We start from the raw sequence: 22,025 nt of genomic DNA, 5'->3' as shown, positions 1-22,025 counted from the left end.
CAACCCGAAGTGGATGTAAACTTCCGACTTCAACTGTAGACACATCATCCTTACGAGCCAGTCTACCCCATGAATCCCATTCAGATATCAGTAGCTGGTCCCCAGGCATAGCCAGTCTACCCTTTACATCCCATCCAGATATCAGTAGCTGGTCCCCAGGCATAGCCAGTCTGCCCTTTACATCCCATCCAGATATCAGCAGCTGGTCTCCAGGCATAACCAGTCTACCCCATGAATCCCATCCAGATATCAGCAGCTGGTCTCCAGGCATAGCCAGTCTGCCCCATGAATCCCATCCAGATATCAGTAGCTGGTCCCCAGGCATAGCCAGTCTACACCATGAATCCCATCCAGATATCAGTAGCTGGTCTCCAGGCATAGCCAGTCTACCCCATGAATCCCATCCAGATATCAGCAGCTGGTCTCCAGGCATAGCCAGTCTGCCCCATGAATCCCATCCAGATATCAGTAGCTGGTCCCCAGGCATAGCCAGTCTACCCTTTACATCCCATCCAGATATCAGTAGCTGGTCCCCAGGCATAGCCAGTCTACCCCATGAATCCCATTCAGATATCAGTAGCTGGTCCCCGGGCATAGTGGAGTCGACCCCCAGAGGCAGACAGCTGAGCCCCGGGCATAGTGGAGTCGACCCCCAGATATCAGACCCCCAGAGGCAGACAGAACAGGTGAGAGGTCACCAGACGGTCCTCTAGGGAACTGCTTCCCAAACTGGGGGGTTTCTACTTCCTCTTCCTGGTTGGAATAGTAGAACGCACAAGGTGCAATTTGGATATTGGGTCATCAGGGTCAGAGTTAGGGTCAGGGTTAGGGTCAGGGTTAGGGTCAGGGTCAGAGTCTGGGTCAGGGTCAGAGTTAGGGTCAGGGTTAGGGTTAGGGTCAGGGTTAGGGTCAGAGTCGGGGTCGGGGTCAGGGTCAGAGTTAGGGTCAGGGTTAGGGTCAGGGTTAGGGTCAGAGTCTGGGTCAGGGTCAGAGTTAGGGTCAGGGTCAGGGTTAGGGTCAGGGTTAGGGTCAGAGTCGGGGTCAGGGTCAGAGTTAGGGTCAGAGTTAGGGTCAGGGTTAGGGTCAGAGTTAGGGTCAGGGTCAGAGTTAGGGTCAGGGTCAGAGTTAGGGTCAGGGTTAGGGTCAGAGTTAGGGTCAGGGTCAGAGTTAGGGTTAGGGTCAGGGTTAGGGTCAGAGTTAGGGTCTGGGTCAGGGGTCAGGGTCAGAGTTAGGGTCAGGGTCAGAGTTAGGGTTAGGGTCAGGGTTAGGGTCAGAGTTAGGGTCAGGGTCTGGGTCAGGGTCAGGGTTAGGGTCAGAGTTAGGGTCAGAGTTAGGGTCAGAGTCAGAGTTAGGGTCAGGGTCAGAGTTAGGGTCAGGGTCAGGGTTAGAGTTAGAGTTAGGGTCAGGGTTAGAGTTAGGGTCAGGGTCAGAGATAGGGTCAGGGTCAGGGTGAGAGTCAGGGTCAGAGATAGGGTCAGGGTCAGAGTTAAGGTCAGGGTCATTGTCAGAGTTAGGGTCAGAGTTAGGGTCAGAGTCAGGGTCAGAGTCAGGGTCAGGGGTCAGGGTGAGAAGACCATAAACTGAGTAACGTACCTTAGCCACCCTGTTCGCCACCTCCCTGCCCACCATGAGGCCCTGGACGAAGGTCCTTGCAGCGATGAAGGCCCTGGTGACCTGTGCTTTGAGTTTCCTGGGCACGTCGCCAAAAGGCTTCAGCTGGTCGGTGTATTTACTGACGCACTCCAAGTAGTCGTCTGTGAAGTGGTACTGAGAGTTCAACAGCTGAAACATCCTCTCTAGCAGACGGGACCAGAAGTCGTTCAGCGTCTCCTCCAGGTTCACGTTCCCTCCGGTGTAGTAGCGTTTCAGCTCAGTGAACAGGTCCTGAAACAGCTCACTGTTCTGCATGTACAGCTTCCCGTAGGTCCGCGTGAACATGGTATTCAGGGATTTCTCACTGTTGTCTAGGAGCTCCAGGAAGAACTCTGTAAGAAGGGAAGAAGGGGAGAGGGAGAGAGAAGGAGGAAAGATTCATATGTGAAGAGATGGAACTCTGTAAGAAGGGAGGGGGAGAGAGAGAGAGGGAGAGAGAGAGAGAGAGAGAGAGAGAGAGAGAGAGAGAGAGAGGAGAGAGGGAGAGAGAGAGAGAGGGAGAGAGGAGGAAAGACTCAGAGGGGAAGAGATGGAACTCTGTAAGAAGGGAGGGAGGAGAGAGAGGGAGAGAGAGAGAGAGAGAGAGAGAGGAGGAAAGACTCAGAGGGGAAGAGATGGAACTCTGTAAGAAGGGAGGGAGAGAGAGAGAGGGAGAGAGAGGAGAGGGAGAGAGAGAGAGAGAGAGAGAGAGAGAGAGACAGACAGACAGACAGACAGACAGACAGACAGACAGACAGACAGACAGACAGACAGACAGACAGACAGACAGACAGACAGACAGACAGACAGACAGACAGACAGACAGACAGACAGACAGACAGAGAGAGAGGGAGAGGAGGAAAGACTCAGAGGGGAAGAGATGGAACGTTGACTTTGCATACAGAAGCTCAGCATTGTGTCTAAGGAATGTTATTTATTGTATTGTATGAAAATGTTAAGTCACGTCTAAGCGCCTGTCATTTTGTCAACAGCTTCTGACAAAGAAACCAGATTTTCTACAGAACTGCTCCTCCAGCCTCAATGCAACACCATGCTGGGATGTTCAAACACTGGCTTTCATTCACTACTTTATTCAAATACGGTTCTATACATGTACTGCAGAGTACAACAGCAAGATCAAATACGGTTCTATACATGTACTGCAGAGTACAACAGCAAGATCAAATACGGTTCTATACATGTACTGCAGAGTACAACAGCACAATAAAATACTGTTCTGTAAATGTACTTCAGATGAAACATAAAACTGAGGTCTTGGTTTTATTCTTAGTATTTCTGAGTTTGGATAGACACTATTTATTTCTCCAAAGAGTATGATGATGGATAATCCACTAAGTAACAAGCCTCTCTCTACTCTCCACAGCTTGACTGGAGGTCACTGGATCCATCTAGAACGTACACGCCATCTAGAACATACACGCCATCTAGAACATACACGCCATCTAGAACGTACACGCCATCTAGAACATACACGCCATCTAGAACATACACGCCATCTAGAACATACACGCCATCTAGAACATTCACGCCATCTAGAACATTCACGCCATCTAGAACGTTCACGCCATCTAGAACATACACGCCATCTAGAACATTCACGCCATCTAGAACATTCACGCCATCTAGAACGTTCACGCCATCTAGAACATACACGCCATCTAGAACATACACGCCATCTAGTTGGGATTTTGGCCTATTTTATCTACTTCCCCAGAGTCAGATGAACTTGTGGATACCATTTTAATGTCTCAGTGTGCAGTTCGAAGGAAGTTGCTAACTATCGTTAGCGCAATGACTGCTAATTAGCGTTAGCGCAATGACTGCTTATTAGCATAGCGCAATGACTGCTAACACTAGTTTAGCATTATCTCGCGAAATAACCTCTTAACTTACTTCAAACTGGACACAGAGACATGAAAATGTTATCCGGGAGTTCATCTGACTCTGTTAAGTAGATAAAGGGGCCTCGGTGCCAAAATCCTGACGTATCCCTTTAACTGTAGTCTATTTACTGTTGTCAGAAGGTAATATTGAATTGTGTTTGGTTGACAAACCTACTAAATGTCAACATTTAAAGGAGATGTTATCTACAACTTGGATAATTCCACCTGAGCCACTGGCTTTTATTTCTTTTCATTTTTTATTTCACCTTTATTTAACCAGGTAGGCTAGTAGAGAACAAGTCCTTTATTTAACCAGGTAGGCTAGTTGAGAACAAGTCCTTTATTTAACCAGGTAGGCTAGTAGAGAACAAGTCCTTTATTTAACCAGGTAGGCTAGTTGAGAACAAGTCCTTTATTTAACCAGGTAGGCCAGTTGAGAACAAGTTCTCATTTACAATTGCGACCTGGCCAAGATAAAGCAAAGCAGTTCGACAACATACAACAACACAGAGTTACACATGGAATAAAACAAAACATACAGTCAATAATACAGTAGAACAATAATTATATATACAATGTGAGCAAATGAGGTGAGATAAGGGAGGTAAAGGCAATAAATAGGCCATGGTGGCGAAGTAAATATAATATAGCAATTAAACACTGGAATGGTAGATTTGTAGTGGAAGAAAGTGCAAAGTAGAAATATAAATAATGGGGTGCAAAGGAGCAAAATAACTAAATAAATACAGTAGGGGAAGAGGTAGTTGTTTGGGCTAAATTATAGATGGGCTGTGTATTATAGATGGTTGAGTTGGAGACGTGAAGTTGCTAACAAGTTATTTATTGTATTTCAACGGTGATATTGAATTTGAAGGAGATTTCTCTTCTGCTTAGACAGTTCTGTTTGTGCCAGTGACTTTAATTCCACTTTATCTATAAATTCATCGTTGAATAATGTTGGATTCATGTCCATATCTCAACCCAAAAAATAATCTTAAAGAATAGGACTAAATCAAATAAAACTTTAAATGCACTTTTAAATAAAGTTTGATTTAGTCGTATGATTTAACTTAGATGTTTGGTTGAGATGGAGACGTGAATCTAACATATCAATTATTAATTTGTAGACAAACTTAATTTATTCCAGGTTGGTTCCCACCATGACCTGATTCTGTGGTTGAAATTTCACCCTCAAAACAACAGTTGATCAAATCCAATGTATTTTCCTAACGTAGATTCCGCGTTACAATACATTGTCATATTGTTGAAATAACATTGATTTCAGTTTGAGCCCAGTGGCGTTGCAAGAGGAGATTCAAAGGAGCGTACGGTTTTAAAGTGTGTGTGTGTGTGTGTTTGTGTGTGAGAATGTGTGTTTGTGTGTGTGTGTGTGTGTGTGTGTGTGTGTGTGTGTGTGTGTGTGTGTGTGTGTGTGTGCTGAACCCTTCTGGTAGATTCTGCAGCAGCGTCTCAGACGGCGTTTCCACCATCAATAAAACATGATGGAAGAATGGAGTCGCTTCCCTCCCATAGAGTCCAGACACTTGTAGAATCTATGCTGAGGTTCTGGAGGTTCTGGTGGTTCGGGTCAAGTCCAACGTCCTGTTCAGACACTATCCTGAGGTTCTGGTGGTTCGGGTCAGGTCCAACGTCCTGTTCAGACACTATCCTGAGGTTCTGGTGGTTCGACCCGACGTCCTGTTCAGACACTATCCTGAGGTTCTGGTGGTTCGACCCGACGTCCTGTTCAGACACTATCCTGAGGTTCTGGTGGTTCGACCCGACGTCCTGTTCAGACACTATCCTGAGGTTCTGGTGGTTCTGGTGGTTCGGGTCAGGTCCAACGTCCTGTTCAGACACTATCCTGAGGTTCTGGTGGTTCGGGTCAGGTCCAACGTCCTGTTCAGACACTATCCTGAGGTTCTGGTGGTTCGACCCGACGCCCTATTCAGACACTATCCTGAGGTTCTGGTGGTTCGACCCGACGCCCTATTCAGACACTATCCTGAGGTTCTGGTGGTTCGACCCGACGCCCTATTCAGACACTATCCTGAGGTTCTGGTGGTTCGACCCGACGCCCTATTCAGACACTATCCTGAGGTTCTGGTGGTTCTGGTGGTTCTGGCAGTTACCTGTAAATCAGCCACCTGGGGTAATGTATAGGGAGATATTACCACTGACTGGGGTAATGTATAGGGAGATATGTACCACTGACTGGGTTAATGTATAGGGAGATATGTACCACTGACTGGGGTAATGTATAGGGAGATATGCACCACTGACTGGGGTAATGTATAGGGAGATATGCACCACTGACTGGGGTAATGTATAGGGAGATATGTACCACTGGCTGGGGTAATGTATAGGGAGATATGTACCACTGGCTGGGGTAATGTATAGGGAGATATGTACCACTGGCTGGGGTAATGTATAGGGAGATATGCACCACTGACTGGGGTAATGTATAGGGAGATATGTACCACTGGCTGGGGTAATGTATAGGGAGATATGCACCACTGACTGGGGTAATGTATAGGGAGATATGTACCACTGACTGGGGTAATGTATAGGGAGATATGTACCACTGACTGGGGTAATGTATAGGGAGATATGTACCACTGACTGGGGTAATGTATAGGGAGATATGCACCACTGACTGGGGTAATGTATAGGGAGATATGCACCACTGACTGGGGTAATGTATAGGGAGATATGCACCACTGGCTGGGGTAATGTATAGGGATATATGTACCAATGACTGGGGTAATGTATAGGGAGATATGCACCACTGACTGGGGTAATGTATAGGGAGATATGTACCACTGACTGGGGTAATGTATAGGGAGATATGTACCACTGACTGGGGTAATGTATAGGGAGATATGTACCACTGACTGGGGTAATGTATAGGGAGATATGCACCACTGACTGGGGTAATGTATAGGGAGATATGTACCACTGACTGGGGTAATGTATAGGGAGATATGTACCACTGGCTGGGGTAATGTATAGGGAGATATGCACCACTGACTGGGGTAATGTATAGGGAGATATGTACCACTGGCTGGGGTAATGTATAGGGAGATATGCACCACTGACTGGGGTAATGTATAGGGAGATATGTACCACTGGCTGGGGTAATGTATAGGGAGATATGCACCACTGACTGGGGTAATGTATAGGGAGATATGCACCACTGGCTGGGGTAATGTATAGGGATATATGTACCAATGACTGGGGTAATGTATAGGGAGATATGCACCACTGACTGGGGTAATGTATAGGGAGATATGTACCACTGACTGGGGTAATGTATAGGGAGATATGTACCACTGACTGGGGTAATGTATAGGGAGATATGTACCACTGACTGGGGTAATGTATAGGGAGATATGCACCACTGACTGGGGTAATGTATAGGGAGATATGTACCACTGACTGGGGTAATGTATAGGGAGATATGCACCACTGACTGGGGTAATGTATAGGGAGATATGTACCACTGGCTGGGGTAATGTATAGGGAGATATGTACCACTGGCTGGGGTAATGTATAGGGAGATATGTACCACTGACCGGGGTAATGTATAGGGATATATGTACCACTGACTGGGGTAATGTATAGGGAGATATGCACCACTGACTGGGGTAATGTATAGGGAGATATGCACCACTGACTGGGTAATGTATAGGGAGATATGTACCACTGGCTGGGGTAATGTATAGGGAGATATGTACCACTGGCTGGGGTAATGTATAGGGAGATATGTACCACTGGCTGGGGTAATGTATAGGGAGATATGTACCACTGCTGGGGTAATGTATAGGGAGATATGTACCACTGGCTGGGGTAATGTATAGGGAGATATGCACCACTGGACTGGGGTAATGTATAGGGAGATATGTACCACTGACTGGGGTAATGTATAGGGAGATATGTACCACTGACTGGGGTAATGTATAGGGAGATATGTACCACTGACTGGGGTAATGTATAGGGAGATATGCACCACTGACTGGGGTAATGTATAGGGAGATATGCACCACTGGCTGGGGTAATGTATAGGGAGATATGCACCACTGACTGGGGTAATGTATAGGGATATATGTACCACTGACTGGGGTAATGTATAGGGAGATATGCACCACTGACTGGGGTAATGTATAGGGATATATGTACCACTGACTGGGGTAATGTATAGGGAGATATGCACCACTGACTGGGGTAATGTATAGGGAGATATGTACCACTGACTGGGGTAATGTATAGGGAGATATTACCACTGGCTGGGGTAATGTATAGGGAGATATGTACCACTGACTGGGGTAATGTATAGGGAGATATGTACCACTGGCTGGGGTAATGTATAGGGAGATATGTACCACTGACTGGGGTAATGTATAGGGAGATATGTACCACTGACTGGGGTAATGTATAGGGAGATATGTACCACTGACTGGGGTAATGTATAGGGAGATATGCACCACTGACTGGGGTAATGTATAGGGAGATATGCACCACTGACTGGGGTAATGTATAGGGAGATATGTACCACTGACTGGGGTAATGTATAGGGAGATATGTACCACTGGCTGGGGTAATGTATAGGGAGATATGTACCACTGACTGGGGTAATGTATAGGGAGATATTACCACTGGCTGGGGTAATGTATAGGGAGATATGTACCACTGACTGGGTAATGTATAGGGAGATATGTACCACTGACTGGGGTAATGTATAGGGAGATATGTACCACTGGCTGGGGTAATGTATAGGGAGATATGTACCACTGACTGGGGTAATGTATAGGGAGATATGTACCACTGACTGGGGTAATGTATAGGGAGATATGTACCACTGACTGGGGTAATGTATAGGGAGATATGCACCACTGACTGGGGTAATGTATAGGGAGATATGCACCACTGACTGGGGTAATGTATAGGGAGATATGTACCACTGACTGGGGTAATGTATAGGGAGATATGTACCACTGGCTGGGGTAATGTATAGGGAGATATGTACCACTGGCTGGGGTAATGTATAGGGAGATATTACCACTGGCTGGGGTAATGTACAGGGAGAAATGTACCACTGACTGGGGTAATGTACAGGGAAATATGTACCACTAACTGGGGTAATGTATTGGGAGATATGTACCACTGACTGGGGTTATGTATAGGGAGATATGTACCACTGACTGGGGTTATGTATAGGGAGATATGTACCACTGACTGGGGTTATGTATAGGTAGATATGTACCACTGACTGGGGTAATGTATAGGGATATATGTACCACTGACTGGGGTAATGTATAGGGAGATATGTACCACTGACTGGGGTAATGTACAGGGAGAAATGTACCACTGACTGGGGTAATGTACAGGGAGATATGTACCACTAACTGGGGTAATGTATTGGGAGATATGTACCACTGACTGGGGTTATGTATAGGGAGATATGTACCACTGACTGGGGTAATGTATAGGGAGATATGTACCACTGGCTGGGGTAATGTATAGGGAGATATTACCACTGGCTGGGGTAATGTACAGGGAGAAATGTACCACTGACTGGGGTAATGTACAGGGAAATATGTACCACTAACTGGGGTAATGTATTGGGAGATATGTACCACTGACTGGGGTTATATATAGGGAGATATGTACCACTGACTGGGGTTATGTATAGGGAGATATGTACCACTGACTGGGGTTATGTATAGGTAGATATGTACCACTGACTGGGGTAATGTATAGGGATATATGTACCACTGACTGGGGTAATGTATAGGGAGATATGTACCACTGACTGGGGTAATGTACAGGGAGAAATGTACCACTGACTGGGGTAATGTACAGGGAGATATGTACCACTAACTGGGGTAATGTATTGGGAGATATGTACCACTGACTGGGGTTATGTATAGGGAGATATGTACCACTGACTGGGGTAATGTATAGGGAGATATGTACCACTGACTGGGGTAATGTACAGGGAGATATGTACCACTAACTGGGGTAATGTATTGGGAGATATGTACCACTGACGGGGGTTATGTATAGGGAGATATGTACCACTGACTGGGGTAATGTATAGGGAGATATGTACCACTGACTGGGATAATGTATAAGGATATATGTACCACTGACTGGGGTAATGTATAGGGGGATATGTACCACTGACTGGGGTAATGTATAGGGAGATATGTACCACTGACTGGGGTAATGTTTAGGGAGATATGTACCACTGACTGGGGTAATGTATAGGGAGATATGTACCACTGACTGGGGTAATGTATAGGGAGATATGTACCACTGGCTGGGTTAATGTATAGGGATATATGTACCACTGACCGGGGTAATGTATAGGGAGATATGTACCACTGGCTGGGGTAATGTATAGGGATATATGTACCACTGACTGGGGTAATGTATAGGGAGATATGTACCACTGACTGGGGTAATGTATAGGGAGATATGTACCACTGACTGGGGTAATGTATAGGGAGATATGTACCACTGACTGGTGTAATCTATAGGGATATATGTATCACTGACTGGGGTAATGTATAGGGAGATATGTACCACTTAATGGGGTAATGTATAGGGAGATATGTACCACTGACTGGGGTAATGTATAGGGAGATATGCACCACTGGCTGGGGTAATGTATAGGGAGTCAGTCCAGAACATTAATATTTAAACAGCTTAAATAACAGCCCACAAGCAGCATTAATGATTCATGTAAAGGTTCTGATAGTACCACAATATCCATGTGATTTAGACGCAGCTACCAGGATATGAGTAGATATGGTCCATATTACACACTGCTATTTACATTTACCATTTATCTGTCGCCAAAGAAATTTTCTTTCCCCGTTTGTGCAGTTGTCTTTATAATGACATATTGTGTTCAAGAGGATTGAAAGAGACTGGAAGGACTTTTGTTTTGAAATCCTCTGACATAATAACGGAATTGTATTGCTGCCAAACGTGAATGTAATCCTATGATCCAATTAAAGCAAGAGAATCATTAAGGGGAACAGAAATATGTTTTATAGTTTCAGTATCATTAAGGGGAACAGAAATATGTTTTATAGTTTCAGTATCATTAAGGAGAACAGAAATATGTTTTATAGTTTCAGTATCATTAAGGGGAACAGAAATATGTTTTATAGTTTCAGTATCATTAAGGAGAACAGAAATATGTTTTATAGTTTCAGTATCATTAAGGGGAACAGAAATATGTTTTATAGTTTCAGTATCATTAAGGGGAACAGAAATATGTTTTATAGTTTCAGTATCATTAAGGGGAACAGAAATATGTTTTATAGTTTCAGTATCATTAAGGGGAACAGAAATATGTTTTATAGTTTCAGTATCATTAAGGGGAACAGAATATGTTTTATAGTTTCAGTATCATTAAGGGGAACAGAAATATGTTTTCTAGTTTCTATCATTAAGGGGAACAGAAATATGTTTTATAGTTTCAGTATCATTAAGGGGAACAGAAATATGTTTTCTAGTTTCTATCATTAAGGGGAACATAAATATGTTTTCTAGTTTCAGTATCATTAAGGGGAACAGAAATATGTTTTCTAGTTTCAGTATCATTAAGGGGAACAGAAATATGTTTTATAGATTCAGTATCATTAAGGGGAACAGAAATATGTTTTATAGTTTCAGTATCATTAAGGGGAACAGAAATATGTTTTATAGTTTCAGTATCATTAAGGGGAACAGAAATATGTTTTATAGTTTCAGTATCATTAAGGGGAACAGAAATATGTTTTATAGTTTCAGTATCATTAAGGGGAACAGAAATATGTTTTATAGTTTCAGTATCATTAAGGGGAACAGAATATGTTTATAGTTTCTATCATTAAGGGGAACAGAAATATGTTTTATAGTTTCAGTATCATTAAGGGGAACAGAAATATGTTTTCTAGTTTCTATCATTAAGGGGAACAGAAATATGTTTTATAGTTTCAGTATCATTAAGGGGAACAGAAATATGTTTTATAGTTTCAGTATCATTAAGGGGAACAGAAATATGTTTTATAGTTTCTATCATTAAGGGGAACAGAAATATGTTTTCTAGTTTCAGTATCATTAAGGGGAACAGAAATATGTTTTATAGTTTCTATCATTAAGGGGAACAGAAATATGTTTTATAGTTTCAGTATCATTAAGGGGAACAGAAATATGTTTATAGTTTCAGTATCATTAAGGGGAACAGAAATATGTTTTATAGTTTCAGTATCATTAAGGGGAACAGAAATATGTTTTATAGTTTCTATCATTAAGGGGAACAGAAATATGTTTTCTAGTTTCAGTATCATTAAGGAGAACAGAAATATGTTTTATAGTTTCTATCATTAAGGGGAACAGAAATATGTTTTCTAGTTTCAGTATCATTAAGGGGAACAGAAATATGTTTTATAGTTTCAGTATCATTAAGGGGAACAGAAATATGTTTTATAGTTTCAGTATCATTAAGGGGAACAGAAATATGTTTTATAGTTTCAGTATCATTAAGGGGAACAGAAATATGTTTTATAGTTTCAGTATCATTAAGGGGAACAGAAATATGTTTTCTAGTTTCAGTATCATTAAGGGGAACAGAAATATGTTTTCTAGTTTCAGTATCATTAAGGGGAACAGAAATATGTTTTATAGTTTCAGTATCATTAAGGAGAACAGAAATATGTTTTATAGTTTCAGTATCATTAAGGGGAACAGAAATATGTTTTATAGTTTCAGTATCATTAAGGGGAACAGAAATATGTTTTATAGTTTCTATCATTAAGGGGAACAGAAATATGTTTTATAGTTTCAGTATCATTAAGGGGAACAGAAATATGTTTTCTAGTTTCTATCATTAAGGGGAACAGAAATATGTTTTATAGTTTCAGTATCATTAAGGGGAACAGAAATATGTTTTATAGTTTCAGTATCATTAAGGGGAACAGAAATATGTTTTCTAGTTTCTATCATTAAGGGGAACAGAAATATGTTTTATAGTTTCAGTATCATTAAGGGGAACAGAAATATGTTTTCTAGTTTCTATCATTAAGGGGAACAGAAATATGTTTTATAGTTTCAGTATCATTAAGGGGAACAGAAATATGTTTTATAGTTTCTATCATTAAGGGGAACAGAAATATGTTTTATAGTTTCAGTATCATTAAGGGGAACAGAAATATGTTTTATAGTTTCAGTATCATTAAGGGGAACAGAAATATGTTTTATAGTTTCTATCATTAAGGGGAACAGAAATATGTTTTATAGTTTCAGTATCATTAAGGGGAACAGAAATATGTTTTATAGTTTCAGTATCATTAAGGGGAACAGAAATATGTTTTATAGTTTCAGTATCATTAAGGGGAACAGAAATATGTTTTCTAGTTTCAGTATCATTAAGAGGAACAGAAATATGTTTTCTAGTTTCTATCATTAAGGGGAACAGAAATATGTTTTCTAGTTTCAGTATCATTAAGGGGAACAGAAATATGTTTTATAGTTTCAGTATCATTAAGGGGAACAGAAATATGTTTTATAGTTTCTATCATTAAGGGGAACAGAAATATGTTTTATAGTTTCTATCATTAAGGGGAACAGAAATATGTTTTATAGTTTCTATCATTAAGGGGAACAGAAATATGTTTTATAGTTTCTATCATTAAGGGGAACAGAAATATGTTTTATAGTTTCAGTATCATTAAGGGGAACAGAAATATGTTTTCTAGTTTCAGTATCATTAAGGGGAACAGAAATATGTTTTCTAGTTACAGTATCATTAAGGGGAACAGAAATATGTTTTATAGTTTCAGTATCATTAAGGGGAACATAAATATGTTTTCTAGTTTCTATCATTAAGGGGAACAGAAATATGTTTTCTAGTTTCAGTATCATTAAGGGGAACAGAAATATGTTTTCTAGTTTCAGTATCATTAAGGGGAACAGAAATATGTTTTCTAGTTTCTATCATTAAGGGGAACATAAATATGTTTTATAGTTTCTATCATTAAGGGGAACAGAAATATGTTTTATAGTTTCAGTATCATTAAGGGGAACAGAAATATGTTTTCTAGTTTCTATCATTAAGAGGAACAGAAATATGTTTTATAGTTTCTATCATTAAGGGGAACAGAAATATGTTTTATAGTTTCAGTATCATTAAGGGGAACAGAAATATGTTTTCTAGTTTCAGTATCATTAAGGGGAACAGAAATATGTTTTATAGTTTCAGTATCATTAAGGAGAACAGAAATATGTTTTCTAGTTTCAGTATCATTAAGGGGAACATAAATATGTTTTATAGTTTCTATCATTAAGGGGAACATAAATATGTTTTATAGTTTCAGTATCATTAAGGGGAACAGAAATATGTTTTCTAGTTTCTATCATTAAGGGGAACAGAAATATGTTTTATAGTTTCTATCATTAAGGGGAACAGAAATATGTTTTCTAGTTTCAGTATCATTAAGGGGAACAGAAATATGTTTTATAGTTTCAGTATCATTAAGGGGAACAGAAATATGTTTTCTAGTTTCAGTATCATTAAGGGGAACAGAAATATGTTTTATAGTTTCAGTATCATTAAGGGGAACAGAAATATGTTTTATAGTTTCAGTATCATTAAGGGGAACAGAAATATGTTTTATAGTTTCAGTATCATTAAGGGGAACAGAAATATGTTTATAGTTTCAGTATCATTAAGGGGAACATAAATATGTTTTATAGTTTCAGTATCATTAAGGGGAACAGAAATATGTTTTATAGTTTCAGTATCATTAAGGGGAACAGAAATATGTTTTATAGTTTCAGTATCATTAAGGGGAACAGAAATATGTTTTATAGTTTCAGTATCATTAAGGGGAACAGAAATATGTTTTCTAGTTTCTATCATTAAGGGGAACAGAAATATGTTTTCTAGTTTCAGTATCATTAAGGGGAACAGAAATATGTTTTCTAGTTTCAGTATCATTAAGGGGAACAGAAATATGTTTTATAGTTTCAGTATCATTAAGGGGAACAGAAATATGTTTTATAGTTTCAGTATCATTAAGGGGAACAGAAATATGTTTTATAGTTTCAGTATCATTAAGGGGAACAGAAATATGTTTTATAGTTTCAGTATCATTAAGGGGAACAGAAATATGTTTTCTAGTTTCTATCATTAAGGGGAACAGAAATATGTTTTATAGTTTCAGTATCATTAAGGGGAACAGAAATATGTTTTATAGTTTCTATCATTAAGGGGAACAGAAATATGTTTTATAGTTTCAGTATCATTAAGGGGAACATAAATATGTTTTCTAGTTTCTATCATTAAGGGGAACAGAAATATGTTTTATAGTTTCAGTATCATTAAGGGGAACAGAAATATGTTTTATAGTTTCTATCATTAAGGGGAACAGAAATATGTTTTATAGTTTCAGTATCATTAAGGGGAACAGAAATATGTTTTATAGTTTCAGTATCATTAAGGGGAACAGAAATATGTTTTCTAGTTTCTATCATTAAGGGGAACAGAAATATGTTTTATAGTTTCAGTATCATTAAGGGGAACAGAAATATGTTTTATAGTTTCAGTATCATTAAGGGGAACAGAATTATGTTTTCTAGTTTTCATGTTGTGTTGCTGCCATGTTTTCATGTTGTGTTGCTGCCCTGTTTTCATGTTGTGTTGCTGCCATGTTTTCATGTTGTGTTGCTGCCATGTTGATGTGTTGCTGCCATGTTTTCATGTTGTGTTGCTGCCCTGTTTTCATGTTGTGTTGCTGCCATGTTTTCATGTTGTGTTGCTGCCATGTTTTCATGTTGTGTTGCTGCCATGTTTTATGATGTGTTGCTGCCATGTTTTCATGTTGTGTTGCTGCCATGTTTTCATGTTGTGTTGCTGCCATGTTTTCATGTTGTGTTGCTGCCATGTTTTCATGTTGTGTTGCTGCCATGTTTTCATGATGTGTTGCTGCCATGTTTTCATGTTGCGTTGCTGCCATGTTTTCATGTTGTGTTGCTGCCATGTTTTCATGTTGTGTTGCTGCCATGTTTTCATGTTGTGTTGCTACCTTGCTATGTTGTTGTCATGTTGTGTTGCTGCCATGTTTTCATGTTGTGTTGCTGCCCTGTTTTCATGTTGTGTTGCTGCCATGTTTTCATGTTGTGTTGCTGCCCTGTTTTCATGTTGTGTTGCTGCCATGTTTTCATGTTGTGTTGCTGCCCTGTTTTCATGTTGTGTTGCTGCCATGTTTTCATGTTGTGTTGCTGCCATGTTTTCATGATGTGTTGCTGCCCTGTTTTCATGTTGTGTTGCTGCCATGTTTTCATGATGTGTTGCTGCCCTGTTTTCATGATGTGTTGCTGCCATGTTTTCATGTTGTGTTGCTGCCCTGTTTTCATGATGTGTTGCTGCCCTGTTTTCATGTTGTGTTGCTGCCATGTTTTCATGTTGTGTTGCTGCCATGTTTTCATGTTGTGTTGCTGCCCTGTTTTCATGTTGTGTTGCTGCCATGTTTTCATGTTGTGTTGCTGCCATGTTTTCATGATGTGTTGCTGCCCTGTTTTCATGTTGTGTTGCTGCCATGTTTTCATGATGTGTTGCTGCCCTGTTTTCATGATGTGTTGCTGCCATGTTTTCATGTTGTGTTGCTGCCCTGTTTTCATGATGTGTTGCTGCCCTGTTTTCATGTTGTGTTGCTGCCATGTTTTCATGTTGTGTTGCTGCCATGTTTTCATGTTGTGTTGCTGCCATGTTTTCATGTTGTGTTGCTGCCATGTTTTCATGTTGTGTTGCTGCCATGTTTTCATGTTGTGTTGCTGCCTTGCTGTGTTGTTGTCTCAGGTCTCTCTTTATGTAGTGTTGTGGTGTCTCTCTTGTTGTGATGTGTGTTTTTGTCCTATATTTATTTGTATTTATTCTTGTATTTTGAATCCCAGGCCCCCGTCCCCGCAGGAGGCCTTTTGCCTTCCGGGAGGCCGTCATTGTAAATGAGAATTTGTTCTTAACTGACTCGCCTCGTTAAATAAAGAAATAACAAGACGAATGTCACTTAAACTTTGCCAACAAGACTTCAACCCCCTCAGTGAACCAACAGACAGAAACACAAACAATCCCTGAACTGTCAAAACACACATCAACAGCCTGTAAACAAACAAACAACAACAGATAGGTGACATGGGACAGGACCGCTAATAAACCACACAGGAAATCCTCCAAACACGAGTTTAACGGCTGAGCGCCATGTGGTTATGCTGTTGCTATGGTGATAAAAACACAGGAACACTACAGGCTGATAGTGGTTCACTCCTGTGGTGATGCAGTTAACCTTTAAGGCATGGCTGATCAGCAGTTAACCTTTAAGGCATGGCTGATCAGCAGTTAACCTTTAAGGCATGGCTGATCAGCAGTTAACCTTTAAGGCATGGCTGATCAGCAGTTAACCTTTAAGGCATGGCTGATCAGCAGTTAACCTTTAAGGCATGGCTGATCAACAGTTAACCTTTAAGGCATGGCTGATCAGCAGTTAACCTTTAAGGCATGGCTGATCAGCAGTAAACCTTTAAGGCATGGCTGATCAGCAGTTAACCTTTAAGGCATGGCTGATCAGCAGTTAACCTTTAAGGCATGGCTGATCAATGTTACCACTCCTGTGGTGAGACAGTTAACCTTTAAGGCATGGCTGATCAGCAGTTAACCTTTAAGGCATGGCTGATCAGCAGTTAACCTTTAAGGCATGGCTGATCAGCAGTAAACCTTTAAGGCATGGCTGATCAGCAGTTAACCTTTAAGGCATGGCTGATCAGCAGTTAACCTTTAAGGCATGGCTGATCAGCAGTTAACCTTTAAGGCATGGCTGATCAATGTTAACCTTTAAGGCATGGCTGATCAATGTTACCACTCCTGTGGTGACCCAGTTAACCTTTAAGGCATGGCTGATCAGCAGTTAACCTTTAAGGCATGGCTGATCAGCAGTTAACCTTTAAGGCATGGCTGATCAGCAGTTAACCTTTATGGCATGGCTGATCAGCAGTTAACCTTTAAGGCATGGCTGATCAGCAGTTAACCTTTAAGGCATGGCTGATCAGCAGTTAACCTTTAAGGCATGGCTGATCAGCAGTTAACCTTTAAGGCATGGCTGATCAATGTTACCACTCCTGTGGTGAGACAGTTAACCTTTAAGGCATGGCTGATCAGCAGTTAACCTTTAAGGCATGGCTGATCAGCAGTTAACCTTTAAGGCATGGCTGATCAGCAGTTAACCTTTAAGGCATGGCTGATCAGCAGTTAACCTTTAAGGCATGGCTGATCAGCAGTTAACCTTTAAGGCATGGCTGATCAGCAGTTAACCTTTAAGGCATGGCTGATCAGCAGTTAACCTTTAAGGCATGGCTGATCAGCAGTTAACCTTTAAGGCATGGCTGATCAGCAGTTAACCTTTAAGGCATGGCTGATCAGCAGTTAACCTTTAAGGCATGGCTGATCAATGTTACCCCTCCTGTGGTGACCCAGTTAACCTTTAAGGCATGGCTGATCAGCAGTTAACCTTTAAGGCATGACTGATCAGCAGTTAACCTTTAAGGCATGGCTGATCAATGTTACCCCTCCTGTGGTGACCCAGTTAACCTTTAAGGCATGGCTGATCAGCAGTTAACCTTTAAGGAATGGCTGATCAGCAGTTAACCTTTAAGGCATGGCTGATCAGCAGTTAACCTTTAAGGCATGGCTGATCAGCAGTTACCCTTTAAGGCATGGCTGATCAGCAGTTAACCTTTAAGGCATGGCTGATCAGCAGTTAACCTTTAAGGCATGGCTGATCAGCAGTTCACCTTTAAGGCATGGCTGATCAGCAGTTCACCTTTAAGGCATGGCTGATCAGCAGTTAACCTTTAAGGCATGGCTGATCAGCAGTTAACCTTTAAGGCATGGCTGATCAGCAGTTAACCTTTAAGGCATGGCTGATCAGCAGTTCACCTTTAAGGCATGGCTGATCAGCAGTTAACCTTTAAGGCATGGCTGATCAGCAGTTAACCTTTAAGGCATGGCTGATCAGCAGTTAACCTTTAAGGCATGGCTGATCAGCAGTTAACCTTTAAGGCATGGCTGATCAATGTTACCCCTCCTGTGGTGAGCCAGTAATGATCTCCTGCTTTTTGCTATTCTCCTTCTTCTAGTCCTCCCGGGTTTTGACCCTTGCCTGTTTCTGGACTCTGTACCCGCCTGCCTGACCTTTCTGCCTGCCTTGACCTCGAGCCTGTCTGCCACTCTGTACCCGCCTGCCTGACCTTTCAGTCTGCCTTGACCTCGAGCCTGTCTGCCACTCTGTATCCGCCTGTCTGACCATTCTGCCTGCCTTGACCTCGAGCCTGTCTGCCACTCTGTATCCGCCTGCCTGACCATTCTGCCTGCCTTGACCTCGAGCCTGTCTGCCACTCTGTATCCGCCTGCCTGACCATTCTGCCTGCCTTGACCTCGAGCCTGTCTGCCACTCTGTACCCGCCTGCCTGACCATTCTGTCTGCCTTGACCTCGAGCCTGTCTGCCACTCTGTATCCGCCTGCCTGACCATTCTGCCTGCCTTGACCTCGAGCCTGTCTGCCACTCTGTATCCGCCTGCCTGACCATTCTGCATGCCTTGACCTCGAGCCTGTCTGCCACTCTGTATCCGCCTGCCTGACCATTCTGCCTGCCTTGACCTCGAGCCTGTCTGCCACTCTGTATCCGCCTGCCTGACCTTTCTGCCTGCCTTGACCTCGAGCCTGTCTGCCGCTCTGTATCCGCCTGCCTGACCATTCTGCCTGCCTTGACCTCGAGCCTGTCTGCCGCTCTGTATCCGCCTGCCTGACCATTCTGCCTGCCTTGACCTCGAGCCTGTCTGCCACTCTGTACCCGCCTGCCTGACCATTCTGTCTGTCTGCCTTGACCTCGAGCCTGTCTGCCACTCTGTATCCGCCTGCCTGACCATTCTGTCTGCCTTGACCTCGAGCCTGTCTGCCACTCTGTATCCGCCTGCCTGACCATTCAGTCTGCCTTGACCTCGAGCCTGTCTGCCACTCTGTACCCGCCTGCCTGACCATTCTGCCTGCCTTGACCTCGAGCCTGTCTGCCACTCTGTATCCGCCTGCCTGACCATTCAGTCTGCCTTGACCTCGAGCCTGTCTGCCACTCTGTATCCGCCTGCCTGACCATTCTGCCTGCCTGACCATTCTGCCTGCCTTGACCTCGAGCCTGTCTGCCACTCTGTATCCGCCTGCCTGACCATTCTGCCTGCCTGACCATTCAGTCTGCCTTGACCTCGAGCCTGTCTGCCGCTCTGTACCTCCTGGACTCTGATCTGGTTTTGACCTTTTGCCCTGTCCACGACCGTTCTCTTGCCTGCTCCTATTGGATGAATAAACATTATAAAACTCCAACCATCTGCCTCCTGGGTCAGACAGCCATACACAGACAGCCATACACAGACAGCCATACACAGACAGCCATACACAGACAGCCATACACAGACAGCCATACTCAGAGGCCATACACAGACAGCCATACACAGACAGCCATACACAGACAGCCATACACAGACAGCCATACACAGACAGCCATACACAGACAGCCATACACAGACAGTCATACACAGACAGCCATACACAGACAGCCATACACATACACAGACAGCCATACACAGACAGCCATACACAGACAGCCATACACAGACAGTCATACACAGACAGCCATACACAGACAGCCATACACAGACAGCCATACACAGACAGCCATACACAGACAGCCATATAATACTTTTTTTAACGTTAGTTTTTTTTGCTAAATAATCCGCATTACTTCTTGACAGATCACCAGGCAATAACTGGACGCGGCATCTATAGAGGAAAAAACGGTTTCATTTCCTGTAATGGTTTTAGTCTAGTTTCCTTTTGACTGTCTGGCCTGCGGCTACTTGAAGTATTTCCTTCTGGTAGACTGAACTGTCTGGGTTAGAAAGCTGGTCCTCCTGCCTTTCATCTCCTTCTGGTAGACTGAACTGTCTGGGTTAGAAAGCTGGTCCTCCTGCCTTTCATCTCCTTCTGGTAGACTGAACTGTCTGGGTTAGAAAGCTGGTCCTCCTGCCTTTCATCTCCTTCTGGTAGACTGAACTGTCTGGGTTAGAAAGCTGGTCCTCCTGCCTTTCATCTCCTTCTGGTAGACTGAACTGTCTGGGTTAGAAAGCTGGTCCTCCTGCCTTTCATCTCCTTCTGGTAGACTGAACTGTCTGGGTTAGAAAGCTGGTCCTCCTGCCTTTCATCTCCTTCTGGTAGACTGAACTGTCTGGGTTAGAAAGCTGACCGAACACAGTCACAGGTCCTCCTGCCTTTCATCTCACAACAAACAGAGAAAGTTGCTGCTTTCCTCCTTCAAGGTAAAGAGAGAGAGAGAGAGAGAAAGACGGGGAGACGGAGAGAGAGAGAGACGGGGAGACGGAGAGAGAGATGGGAAGAGAGAGGTAGATGGGGAGACAGGGAGAGAGAGAGAGTGAGAGAGAGAGAGAGAGAGAGAGAGACGGGGAGAGAGAGAGACGGGGAGAGAGAGAGACGGGGAGAGAGAGAGAGAGAGACGGGGAGACGGAGAGATGGAGAGATGGGGAGACGGAGAGAGAGAGAGAGACGGGGAGAGAGAGAGAGACGGGGAGACGGGGAGAGAGAGAGAGAGAGAGAGAGAGAGAGAGACGGGGAGAGAGAGAGAGACGGGGAGAGAGAGGTAGACGGGGAAACAGGGAAAGAGAGTGCGAGTGAGAGACAGAGATAGAGAAACAGTCAATTTGCACTAATTACCGTGCCTGGATCTCTGCTGTCTCTCTTCTCCACCGAGCTGCTTATCACAGTCAAATCAGAGGGGCCTTATTAAACCCCCCAAAACTCTCTAAGTGCTCATTAGCCTGCTGCTGCAAGGCCACAGACATGACGTGAGGAGCAGAGAGGTTAGACAGATACTGCAGGCCTCGGCAACCTGCTCTCCCTCTCAACAAACAAGTGTTCTCCACCACAGAGCAGGCGGATGAGATGTTAAAGGCTAATTAAAGAGACTCGGTCCTCTGTAGCTCAGAGCTGGGTACCAAACAGCACTCTATTCCCTAAGAGACTCAGTCCTCTGTAGCTCAGAGCTGGGGACCAAACAGCACTCTATTCCCTAAGAGACTCAGTCCTCTGTAGCTCAGAGCTGGGGACGAAACAGCACTATATTCCCTGAGAGACTCAGTCCTCTGTAGCTCAGAGCTGGGGACCAAACAGCACTCTATTCCCTAAGAGACTCAGTCCCCAGCCAGTCCCTCATCCCTGTCCCTCTCTCTGCCATTAGAGACTCAGTCCCCAGCCAGTCCCTCATCCCTGTCCCTCTCTCTGCCATTAGAGACTCAGTCCCCAGTCAGTCCCTCATCCCTGTCCCTCTCTCTGCCATTAGAGACTCAGTCCCCAGTCAGTCCCTCATCCCTGTCCCTCT

General features: G+C 43.1%; 1 protein-coding gene and 2 long non-coding RNA genes across 3 annotated transcripts in view; all 3 read right to left on the bottom strand.

The window, feature by feature from the left end:
* Nucleotides 1-573: 573 nt before the first annotated feature.
* Nucleotides 574-22,025, bottom strand: part of LOC115183179 (glypican-6-like) — a 102,233-nt gene continuing 80,781 nt past the window's right edge. The window contains exons 3-4 of the mRNA XM_029744517.1: nucleotides 1,594-1,985; nucleotides 574-753 (exon numbers count right to left, since the gene is read on the bottom strand). Of these exons, the coding sequence (XP_029600377.1) occupies nucleotides 574-753; nucleotides 1,594-1,985 (572 nt within the window). The remainder of the gene's footprint in view (nucleotides 754-1,593; nucleotides 1,986-22,025) is intronic.
* LOC115183177 (uncharacterized) lies at nucleotides 16,528-17,546 on the bottom strand. The gene is made up of 3 exons (XR_003873991.1): nucleotides 17,468-17,546; nucleotides 17,215-17,388; nucleotides 16,528-17,163 (listed from the first exon to the last, which is right to left on the bottom strand). It is a non-coding gene; the product is annotated as an uncharacterized LOC115183177 (long non-coding RNA).
* Nucleotides 17,576-18,100, bottom strand: LOC115183178 (uncharacterized). Its single transcript, XR_003873992.1, has 3 exons — nucleotides 18,063-18,100; nucleotides 17,722-18,011; nucleotides 17,576-17,670 (listed from the first exon to the last, which is right to left on the bottom strand). It is a non-coding gene; the product is annotated as an uncharacterized LOC115183178 (long non-coding RNA).

The sequence above is a fragment of the Salmo trutta genome, unplaced genomic scaffold (genome assembly GCF_901001165.1).
Source record: "Salmo trutta unplaced genomic scaffold, fSalTru1.1, whole genome shotgun sequence".
Taxonomy (NCBI): domain Eukaryota; kingdom Metazoa; phylum Chordata; class Actinopteri; order Salmoniformes; family Salmonidae; genus Salmo; species Salmo trutta.
This window is presented reverse-complemented; position numbering and strand designations above follow the sequence as displayed.